General features: G+C 34.9%; 2 protein-coding genes across 2 annotated transcripts; one reads left to right on the top strand and one right to left on the bottom strand.

Annotated features, from left to right (window-relative positions):
• Positions 1-557: 557 nt before the first annotated feature.
• LOC112056069 (iron-sulfur protein NUBPL) lies at positions 558-4706 on the bottom strand. The gene is made up of 5 exons (XM_052881229.1): positions 4513-4706; positions 3337-3508; positions 2433-2598; positions 1758-1942; positions 558-1007 (listed from the first exon to the last, which is right to left on the bottom strand). The coding sequence occupies exons 1-5, from the start codon at positions 4570-4572 to the stop codon at positions 637-639; spliced, it is 954 nt and encodes a 317-aa protein (XP_052737189.1). The 5' UTR covers positions 4573-4706; the 3' UTR covers positions 558-636.
• Positions 4707-5030: 324 nt separating this feature from the next.
• Positions 5031-10677, top strand: LOC112056067 (uncharacterized). Its single transcript, XM_024096407.2, has 8 exons — positions 5031-5265; positions 5401-5745; positions 6581-6745; positions 7377-7465; positions 8154-8273; positions 8912-9013; positions 9096-9165; positions 9664-10677. Exons 1-8 carry the CDS (start codon positions 5143-5145, stop codon positions 9829-9831), a joined length of 1182 nt encoding a protein of 393 aa, XP_023952175.1. The 5' UTR covers positions 5031-5142; the 3' UTR covers positions 9832-10677.
• The last annotated feature ends 1203 nt before the right edge of the window (positions 10678-11880 follow it).

Raw genomic sequence — 11880 nt, 5'->3', positions numbered from 1 at the left:
TACCTTACTTAACATCACACTAATATTATAAAGTGCGTAAGTTTGTGTGCATGTTTGTTCCAGTTTTGCTTTGTGGCTACTGAACCACAATTTGGCTCAAATTTGGAATGGAAATGTATTTTTTTCTGGATTAACCACAGGTTTTTCATCCCGGAATAATCCATGGTTCTCGCGGGATTTGTGTAAAACTGAATTCCACGCGTACGAAATTGCAGGCATTCGCTAGTCACACTAATGTTTTGAAGGCGAAAGTTCGTGTGTTTATTCCCCTTTTGCGCTGCGTCTACTTAACCGATTTGGCTGAAATTTTGAAAGAAAATAGATTTTGGATTAACACAGCTACTTTTCATCCCGGAAAAATCCATGGTTCCCGTGGGATTTGTGAAAAACCGAATTCCACGAACGGGCGTCCGCTAGTTTAGAATAAGTATTTTAACTGTTAAAGGGGGTAGAATGAGAAAAGGTCGAGTAGAGTCAAACAGATGAAGGGTGATGGATGGATGAAAGCACAAACTAACAGGTTACAAATACAACTAAAAGGGCAAATATACGACACATTTTTATTTGTAAAAAATTTAATTGTTATATAAATAAAATCACAACAACTACTAGGTACTAAATATTTCGTGTATACAACTACTGTTTGGTTGCTTTAGCATCTGTTTCCTTATCGCTTATATATTTGAACACCTTGTTGGCCAATTGTCGATATTTCTCCGCGTGTATACTATCTGGCAACGCGTATATCGCTGGTTTCCCACTGTTTATACATTCCGACATATTCGAGTCCACTTCGAAGCTTTCTATGATTTCCAAGCCGATTTGTTCCGCCGTCCGTTTGGTCTCGCTACCGAACACGTAGTTCCTGGTGCCGCATTTGAAGCACACGGCGTGAGACATGTTCTCGACCAGCCCTATGATGGGCACCTTGAGTTTCTCGAACATGTTGACGCCGCGCTTCGTGACTTGCAGAGCGGCCGACTGTGGAGTTGTTACTACTATTGCACCTGAAGTTATAATATAATGCTTTAATTTAAACTAATTTTTTTTATATATAAAACCTTTTTAAAGTTTTTAGTGGGCAGGTATATAATTCTACTAAGTTCCCACCATCACCTCATCCACCCATCATAGTTACCCCCACAGGTATAGGAACTACGCGGATGAAACCGCGAGGAGCCAACAGGATATATTTTCAAAGAGTAAGGAGATAAAAATACATCCTGTGGGCTCCTTGATAATATAATTTTTCATTTGTGAAAGAATTTTTTAAATTGGTCCAGTAGTTTTTCAAGTTTATTCGTTATATATAAAAATACAAATCTTTATAATATTAGTCCATATGGATGCCCTGGATGATTGTTTTCCAGGCATGGAATCCTCGTATTTTTTTTGTTTTATAGAGAACTCTATCCTATGGTAATGTGTAGGTGATTTGCTATATATCGTTATAGCCCCAAGGTAATTCTAATTACTTAGCATAGCTAAAAAAACACATTACCCGACATAACCACAACCATGACATGCTCGTGTTAATTAGTAAGTACTAAGTACAGCGCCTGCATCACCATCAGTTGTACAGTACGAGTCCGCACTCACCGTCGATAGGCAAGTTTTGTGCGAGCGACAGGTGCGTGTCGCCGGTGCCGGGCGGCGTGTCCACCACGAGGCAGTCGAGCGGGCCCCACGCCACGCCGCGCGTGAGCCGCTCCAGCGCCTGCATCACCATCAGTTGTACAGTACGAGTCCGCACTCACCGTCGATAGGCAAGTTTTGTGCGAGCGACAGGTGCGTGTCGCCGGTGCCGGGCGGCGTGTCCACCACGAGGCAGTCGAGCGGGCCCCACGCCACGCCGCGCGTGAGCCGCTCCAGCGCCTGCATCACCATCAGCCCGCGCCACACCACAGCGTTCTCGCCTGACACCAGGAGGCCCATGGACATACTACAAATCATTAAGGCTATAGCAGTTTTATAAAAAAACAATTATTCAAATCAGTCCAGGCGTCTTCTAGTAATCAGTTAACATACATACAAAAAAAAAGATACTCGAATTGAGAACCTCCACCTTTTTTTGAAGTCGGTTATAAATACTAGCAGGCGCCGCGCAGTTACACCAGCGTGGTTTCCGTTACCGTAGGAATACGCGTATATAGCCAAAAGCACTCGAGGACAGTGTAGCTTCCCAATAGTCAAAGAATAAGTCAAATCAGTTCAGTAGCTTCAGAGCCTATTCAATGCAAACAAACAAATCTTTCCTCTCTATAATATTAGTATAGATATATTCTACTACAATTCGTAGAATGTATTGTCTGCCGGTTCTGATTATGTGACCTAAATTTATAAGCAGATTAGTGTCAGGTGTTTTTGAAAATTATAATTTCCTCTACTAGCTTTCATTATTTTTATTTCTGCATTGTGTATATTTCCCTTACCATTTTACACCATAATTGAGTAGAGGTTCAATGAGATTGTCGTCGTTGAGCATGGGCTCTCCGCTAATGTTCATCATGAGTGGCACAGAGGGGCCGAACACATCTGCGTCTAACAGCCCTATCTCCTTGTCTGGCTCTATCACTTTCATAGCACATGCGAGATTCACTGTAACACAACAATATACACAGAAAAATAACAAACAGTATCTACAGAAATAATTATAATGCTCTTTAAGACAAATCTTTTGTTCTCATGCTTTATTCTGACACCAAACTACATCACATATACAGTGTAATGTAAACTCTGTGTAACGACAGGAGACAGACAGGGACTATACATTTTATGGCTTTATAGAGAGAGAAACAAAAGAAAAATGTGTGAGTAAAACTTTTTCGCCACTACAGTGATTCTCTTTAATAAGCTATGTTTACTATTTGAAAGATTTTGAACAACTAAGAATATGATAATGTATTAAGTCCATGACTTCTACATATTAAATATAGTTGACAACAGTGCAATCCCAGATTGGAAACAAATAGTATACTAATTGTATAGATAGCCAGTGACTATACATAAAATCTAAATTACCAAACATTAATGAAATTACAAGAGAATTATCTTCTTGAAAAATTTCATTTACAATTTTAAATATTAAAATCCATACCACCTGCTAGATCACTAAAAACACTAAACAGATGTTCACATTGTTTTCCAGAGAAGAAGTAGCAAGCATAAAGCAACAGTTAAACTTTGTTTAAAAGAGATCTAACGACATAGGGAAAAATTCTCATTTCATAAGTTATAGTTATCCACCAGTAAATAGTAATTAACAAATCTTTAAACGAAATAGTTTGGGGATTTCTATAAGAAGTATTATAAAAAAGGTAGGTTTGCATTGTATACCAGCTGTAGTAGTCTTCCCTACTCCTCCTTTTCCAGATGCCACAAGTATGATATTCTTGACTCCAGGCAAGGGCTTCTTCTCCGGCAGCCCCCGGGCCATGACTTTGGCTCTGTGCTCATTGACATCGGCCTTGTTGTGTTGCAATCTTAGTGAAATGCTACATGGCAAGCCCTAAAACACGAAATTACAGTTAAGCCAAGCTAGAAAGGCCATGGTGTGTCTAAAGTCCTATAAGGAGGGATCCATATAGGACCCACCATGTTGCTCCAATGTGGGTTTGTGGGCTTAGGGTGCCCACGCACTAATTGCAATTAAGTTGTTTGATAGTCGGCCAACTAAAAATTGTAAGTGAACAGGAGCACTTAAGCGATAATGTTAAATTATATGTATAGATAATTGAGAACAGTAGTTGGCCTCATAACAGGTCATTGCCCACTAAACAAACACCTTTCAATTCTAGGTATGACAGACAGTCCTCTGTGCAGAGCCTGCATGGAGGAGGACGAGACACCACTACACGTTATGCTCAGTTGCAGAGGCGTAACGGAACAACGAGCAATCTACATTGGCTCCTCAGCGACACTCCATGAGGCTATTGGCGACCTGGGCGGCCTGCTAAGCTTCTGGAGCGAGCTCGGCTGGATGGAATAAATCCAGCGGGAACCTACACCGGAGGGACCCACGCACAACGGCCAATCAAATAGCTAAGTGCGGAAACAGCCCAGAATAAAGAAGAAGAAGAGAAGATGTATAGATAATTCAATCCAATTACCAATTCATCCAATGATCTATAGGATGAAAATTAAGAAAGTAACCAATCCCAAAATAAAAATCAGTCCTTGTAAGACTAGTTGTACATAGAGATTTCATTCCAAAAGAACTGCATTGTAAACCTGGCCCATAGAACTTGAACTAACCAACATTACGTTAAAAAACTTATAGGGAGCTTCGCTGTTAGGGCAGGAGCAGGAGCTTTTAATGTATTTCTGGTTAACAAAATACATATAAGTATCCACAATCTAGAATAGAGGTCCTTGTAAACGTTAGTAACGTGTATATATTTATTGTATATAAGCTGGACCATGATGATTCAATACTTTATGTCAATTAGAAATAATAAACGCAACGAAAACAAGTAAAAGACGCAATTGTGTTTTTTAAATAGGTATACATACTGTGTTAAATTGTGCGACTAATAATCCATATACCCTCGGTACGGCTTTGTGTATATTCATCACTTAGATCTTAATATATGTTTGTTTTAAAGTAATTATTTCTGTTACCTAAATAAAATTAAAAGGAAATAATTTTGCTAACTTTCGAATTATTCGTTCATATCAAGACTTTCAAGTTTCAGGATTTTATGAAAATGTCAAATATGACTTTGACATTGACTTATTGAACTTACACCTAAAAACATGAAACATTTTTAAAAATTCGTATTATTGTGGTGAGATTGAAAGAAAATTAATTAATTAGGATTACGTATTTGTAATATTATTGTTTAATTAAACAAATAAAGATTAAAACATTTCAGAATACTAAACAGCGCCAGCGTCCTTTTCAATTCATTTATTAAGTTTTTTCGGTTGAAAAGCACTGTTTTTAAAAATATAACGTCATTTTTATTTCAAATACTAAACGCATAACTGTCACTGTCACGTGTGTTTTGACTTTGAGGTTATGCTCCGTGGTCATTGATTGACATTTGACTCATGGGAAATGTTATGTGTTTTCTTCGCTGAGAAAATTTTCAAATTCTTATTTATTGGATAGTAATATAGGTTAATAAAACAAATGTGAAAATGGCAATCTGTTTGCGCACATTCTCGCATAAGATTTTGCCAATTAACGGAATAGTTACTACTAAAAATCATTCCAACAGGCTCACCCGGAAAATTCCAGTGCGTACACAATTTCTGGAAGACGTAAGTGCATTTTCCTTTAGAATTACTTACGACTTGAAATTTAAACAGTCAAATTATAAACCATTACTAAGTAATGATCATTTGGGTTGTAACAATTGGTCTGAAAAGGTTTTACTTGGTTTAAATTTTTTCCAGTTTCTTAGCAAACGTCGCATATCCAGTTGTCGTGTTGCCCCAAAATGTTCCACGGAATCGAATATAGACGACGTATACATTCACGAGGTTGTTATAGCCAACAATTATCTAAAACGAAACACGAGCGAAAAAAACGTCCTAACCTTTAAAGACGACTTGGATTTAAAATTCACTGAAGATATGCCAAAACGAAACGAAAATTTGCAAAATTATATGAACTACTGCACAGATGGTATGAAGGTGCTAGGGTGGACAAGCGATGACTATATTGAGCAGAAGAGTTCTTATATGAAAGTAATGCCATCCATTAGTATGAATGATGTAGACTTTTCTAAATGTGTTGAGGTAAGTATGCAGAGGAATTTTACAGATTGTAATAATTTTGATTATAGTGGTGATAGTGATTAGATTAGTGGATATGATGGTGACCTCTGCCACCAATTCTAGAAAGTGGAGGTTCGAATCCAGTCCAGGGCGGGCACCTCCAACTTTTCAATTGATTGCATTTTAAGTAATTAAATATCACATGTCTCAAACGGCAAAGGAAAAACATTTCTTCTATGTGTTCTTTATGTGTGTAAAATCTGCCAATCTGTACTGGGCTAGTGTCGTGGACTATTGTTCTAAGCCCTCTCATTCTGAAAGGAGACTTGTGCTCAGCATGCTAGATATGAGTTGATTATGATGATGATTATTACATAAAAGAACTTTATAAGAGATGATATTTCTAAGATTGTCTGTATTCAAGACAAAAAAAAGCTGCTATCTTCACCAACAACAAATGAAAAAATAAAGAAATGAAGAAAGCAAATTCTGTAATACATTTGTAGACAACAAAAAATTTTGAATTTCATAGAATCTTGAATACAATATGATCATTAATATAATTAATCAAATTGTTTATTTGCTGAAACAGTATACAAAGGTATTAAAAGTAAAGTGCATGCAATATATTAATATTAGTTACCTACATTTTATTCAAATGAGAAATTCATTTTAATTAAATATAGAATTAAATAATGAATAGAAAAACAATAATAATCAATTGAAAAAAAAATTAAACAAAAATGTACCAATTTGTTTTCATATTAGTTCTTAGTGACACTTGGATAACACTTATGGCTTTGTTTCATTGTAAAGCAAATAAAATTGAAATAATAGTTTATATTGATAATTACAGGACATAGAACCAACATGTATGTCAGATTTTGAGCGAGACGCAGTGGCCTACTGTAGGGGGCCCACTGTTGTAGCACAGACTTCCCCGCCCACCAGTGAGCCAAGTCAGGAGGGGAAACCCAGTGAGGAACAGCTTATGAATGTGTTCCACACCCTGTCTACCACAGTAAGCTTGAATTTTTATTATTTACTAGCACACGCACGTGACTTTGTCTGTGTGAAACCCTACCCTTACCATACCTGCCTCTAACCTACCCCAACCGTATCCTTACCTTACCCAAAGTGTCTTATGTCTGTCTCCTGGTTCTAGCTACCTCTCCACCAATTTTCAACCAATTGGGTCCAGCCATTCTCAGTTTATAAATAGTGTGATTAACACAACTTTCTTTTATATTATAGATAGCATCTATGTACATTTTTTTTCTTCTTTTCCTTTGAGTGGCAGATTTTGACGGTTTTTGACTTACATTAGTGGTTGCCTCTAAGTATAGCGTTTCTGCATTAGAGATATAGCAAAGGATGTGTAAACATGTTTACTCTGCCTTTTGGCAGAGTCTATTTACATTCTGTCTAATATATTATTTTGCTTAATATTTATACAAATATGACTCCCCAATAAAGGCATTACTAATATTATATTTAATTAGATAAAAGGAATTATAATGTTTCACTAATAAATCATTGCTGTAATTTCTTATGTAACTATTATGTATTTACAAAGATTGTGACAACTCAAATGTAACTATGTTTTAATGAATGTTTTACTTGTATAAAAATGTTTAATACTATTGTTTCAGATGCCAAACCTGTTTGTGAAACCATTAGACTACTCTGTCTATCATCCAAATTTGGTATTTGTCAACAATATTAGAGGAGTCACAACAGTGTAAGTATTTTTCTCTCATGTGTTTTTAACCTGGCACACAGATGAACTCAACAAAACATTCAGTTGTCAGTAGGTGTTAAGTGTAATTTGGCAGCACTTGGCAATACATCGGACTTTGTAAACTCATTTCTTTTTACATTATTATGGAAATTAAAGCTATGAGGGTATGAGGGTGAGAAGAAGCCTATAGAAAACTCGCTCACATATTTGTAATTTCATCATCATCATTATCAACCTATATTTCTCTCACTGTTGAGAACAAGTCTTCTCTTGAAATGTTTGGACTTAATAATGAAGTATAACTATTATATGTTAATGATGATTCAGTCAGCTTCCCTGGCTTGACAATTATTACTGAAAATTTTTTACTAAAAGAAAAGCTTGGTATTTCATATTACAACCCAGAATCTTTTCGATCCACCTAACCACTACCAACAAGGTAGTTATTAACATCTGTGATATGCACAAATAAACTCCACCTGGCTAAGTGCCAACTAAAAGCCTAGTTATTAACAACAATTTAATCTCAAGCTTTTTGTTATTTACATGTATAAGCCTTTAAATAATAGGATTTTTCTCTTGAATATTTTTTTTTATTAAAATACTCAACATTGTGTAATCATACTAAGAAGATTAATTTTTATATTATATGTGTAAGAAGATTAATTTGTATATTTTATTATTTTAGAGGTCTTTTCCACTATGTAAGGCAAGTGGCACTTTTACGAACAGTAGCCCACATCAAATTCGCCTATGTCAACTTTGAAGTATTGAAAATTACTGCACACCCAGAAGATTCATCCATCAGGTAAGATATGTAAATTTTAAATTAAGATCAGCAATAAGCAGTCTTATTTTAACTGACCATATGCCTGAACTATGCTGTCTATGGTGGTGGCACTAATCATAGATAATAGAGAAGATAATTTTATTTAAAGTTTTCTATAAGCCTAAGATGTACACTGCAACATATCTCAAGACGAGAGATAGACAAGATGGTATTGTGACTACAGAACAAACAGCGTTAAAAGCTAACGCTTAACAATAGAAGTATCAAGGGGGCGTGGTCCGCTTACATCCAAATGTGCGGAACTCCGCGCATGTACTAGCAGTCTTGTTTTGTTTACTGACATTGACATTGACATTTTGTTCTGAGAAAAGGAATAAATAATATTCAACTCTAAAGTAAGGCTAACATATTTCTTTTCTCACTAATGTAAATTTCTAATTTGAGTAAGAATTTTTAAAATCAGTTCAGTAGATATGGGAATTATTCTTAACAAACAAGATGTCAAATCTATAAAGAGATAATAAATAAATATAAAGAGGCGCCTTTATAATATTAGTTAAGACAAATAACAAAATCTTTGAACACTTTTTCATGTGTAAAGTGTTGCCAGACTTTTAAAAAATATGATTGAACTAAATAATGGTGAATGGTTGCAGGATGAGGTGGCGAATCAAGGGAATTTCAGGCCTCAAAGTGTTCTTCATGTTTTGGAAGTACAAACTGTGGAACTTAAAGCAAGTGTTTAAAGATCAAGAATTGTAAGGAAATTTACTTTTTTTATTGTATGCTGCATTTCATTATATTTATAAAAAATTTCTAATATGTTTAATTTTTATGCAGATGGTACGATGGTTTCTCAACATTTTATGTTGGTTCTGATGGTCTTATACAAAAACATATCGCTGACAAGGTAAACTTATCTTTTATTAAAATAAAATCAGATAATCCATACTTAACAATATTATAAATGTGAAACTGTGTGTGTCTGTCTGTGTGTTTGTTTGTCCATCTTTCACGGCAAAAACACGAATTGATTTGATTTTTCAAATGTAGATAGTTGAAAGGAGAGTGACATATGCTAATTTTTGTCTCTTTCTAACCCCCACTTCCCTAAAATGGGTGACTGGAAGTTTGTATGGAGCATTCCACAAATAAAATTCAAGGTAGAAAGCTAAAAATTTGCATGCATGCTATTTGTGACAAAAACAAAACCGTACATAATTTTTTTTTTAATCTGCTCCAACCCCTCAGAACACGTGAAATTTTTAATGGGACTTTTCGCAGTTTTCAAGGTAGATTGGGCTATGGTAGGGTAGAGAAGAAGTGCACATAAATCAAAGCGAAGCTTGACGGGGCCCGCTAGTATAATATTATTAATATTATTGAATTTATTGTATTTTTTTTGTAGGTTATGCCAGACCAGGATAGGATAATAGATGATGAAGAAAAAGCACCTATTGCTGCTAAAATTGCTCTCCTAATTGGACTCCTGCCGCGTAGCTACCTCTCAGATGTATCTCCATATTTGACGTCATCTCCTGGCAATACTCAAATCCCTTTTAAAGTTTTAGAATAATATATAAGTTGCCATCATAGCATTATGTACATAGACATGAAGCTAAAGACTGTACGCGTCACTGGCTACAAAACTAATAAGGCAAAAGAAGATTATAGGTACTATTATTTTGTAGACAAAAGTTTCAGTTTTTGTTTTTAATATTTGGAATATGTATTCTTGTTTTGAAAGGAGAGAGTTGTTATTTTTGCGTGGTTGTGATATATTTTTTTTACCAGTTTATTAAGTAAGTACTTATATTAAATTAAATACAATTCAAATAATTATTATCCTTGTCTTCTCAACAATATCCTTTTGTCTTAAAATATTTTATTTACAAATCTACACTTCTACATTGAATACATAAAGCTGAAGAGTATGTTTGATTGAACGCGCTAATCTCAGGGACTATTGGTCCGATTTGAAAAATTCTTTCAGTGTTAGATAGCCCATTTATCGAGGAAGGCTATAGGCTATATATTATCCCCGTAATCCTACGGCAACGGAACCATGCGGCGTCATATAAAATATAAATGGCTACATAACTTCCTCTAAAATTCATCACACATTTAATGTCTATGTTTATGTGATATTATAATGCTATTGTAGTTTAATGCTGTAAAAATCTGGGTATACATTATGTACTGTTTATGATATTGGTTTTTTGTATTTATTGTTAATAATGGATTGATATATTTTGTAGTTGTTATTATCACTGTGCAGTATTGGTATATGTCACTAATTGAAACTATATTTCTTTTCTGTTGCTTTTACAGTTTAAGCTGTAAACTAGTGATACTTATTAATGCATAGAAGCCATTGCTTGTGTAGATAGAAAAGTATTTAAATAAAGAACAATAACATGTTTCTTATTGTTATTATTCGAAGCAAAACCTGGCTGCTCCAGTCTCATGAAAAATGTTGAGATTCTATCAGTCTACTAGATATTGACTCAAAGATATTTTATACTATAGACATGTGACGAGCCTACAAAATCGCTGCAATAAGTGATCCGAATTTAGCGACCCCACTGAGCACAAGTTTGTGTTTACATTATAATATATATTTTAAAGTTCCTGAACACACAACTCGACATTATATACAATATTTAGGTATTAGGTATTTGTTTTAAATAACTTTTATTGTTTATTACGCGACTTTATGAAATTAAGACGTTTTTAGCCGCTTTGTCCGTCTCAGTTTTAACGCGCTAGTGAGTTGTGACATATCTCTAATAAAAAATCTTTGACTAGACTAAAGAAAATGGGCTGGCATTCTGAGAGAGGAGACTCGTGCTCAGCAGTGAGCCGAATATGGGTTGTTATTTAGTGTAACAATTTGTATTTTTTTTTTTAATCAGTTTAGTAAGTAGTTTCGGAGACTATTCATTACATAAGAACAAACAAACAATATCTTTCTTCTTTAAAATATTAGGTATAGAGTAAAGTGATCTATGGTTTAAAAAAACTTTTGAAAGATAACTGTCAAAACTCAAATATAATATTGGATAGAAGCAGGCGTTACTTTGCGGAAGTTCATCATGATTATATAATGATTTATTTATTTTGCTATCATGAAAGATACTTACTTTGCAATTGCACGTTGTAGAGTCAACATCTCCTGAGGATGCTCCGGTTTCGGGGTGAAACGTACGTAGAGAGTATTTTGTCGGACCTTGGTGACGTTGTCGCATGGGTTCGCCGAATTTTCGCGGATGATAGCAAAATAAATAAATCATTATATAATCAAATATAATAATAATGATATTTAATTTACTAATATGCACACAACTGTAAAGTTGGAAAACGAAACGAATATGGAACGTATTCGTTTTTTAAGATGACGTATAGTAACAGATATTTTAGTTTAGTTATTTCAGTTCTAACGATACCTACTTGATATCGTTACGATGCCTGCGGTTACCTTCTCAACCCTACTGATTGTCTTTGGTTCATAGTCAGCCATTATTGTTGTTTAAAATTGACATCTAAGAAAATTTCGAGTTATATAAACCATTTTGAGATACTAAGGATGTCGATATTAGAAAAACAACGATGTTGACATCGATGT

Source organism: Bicyclus anynana, chromosome 4, assembly GCF_947172395.1.
Source record: "Bicyclus anynana chromosome 4, ilBicAnyn1.1, whole genome shotgun sequence".
In the NCBI taxonomy this organism is placed as follows: domain Eukaryota; kingdom Metazoa; phylum Arthropoda; class Insecta; order Lepidoptera; family Nymphalidae; genus Bicyclus; species Bicyclus anynana.
The sequence above is the reverse complement of the archived record's forward strand: the minus strand, read 5'-3'. Positions and strand labels throughout refer to the sequence as shown.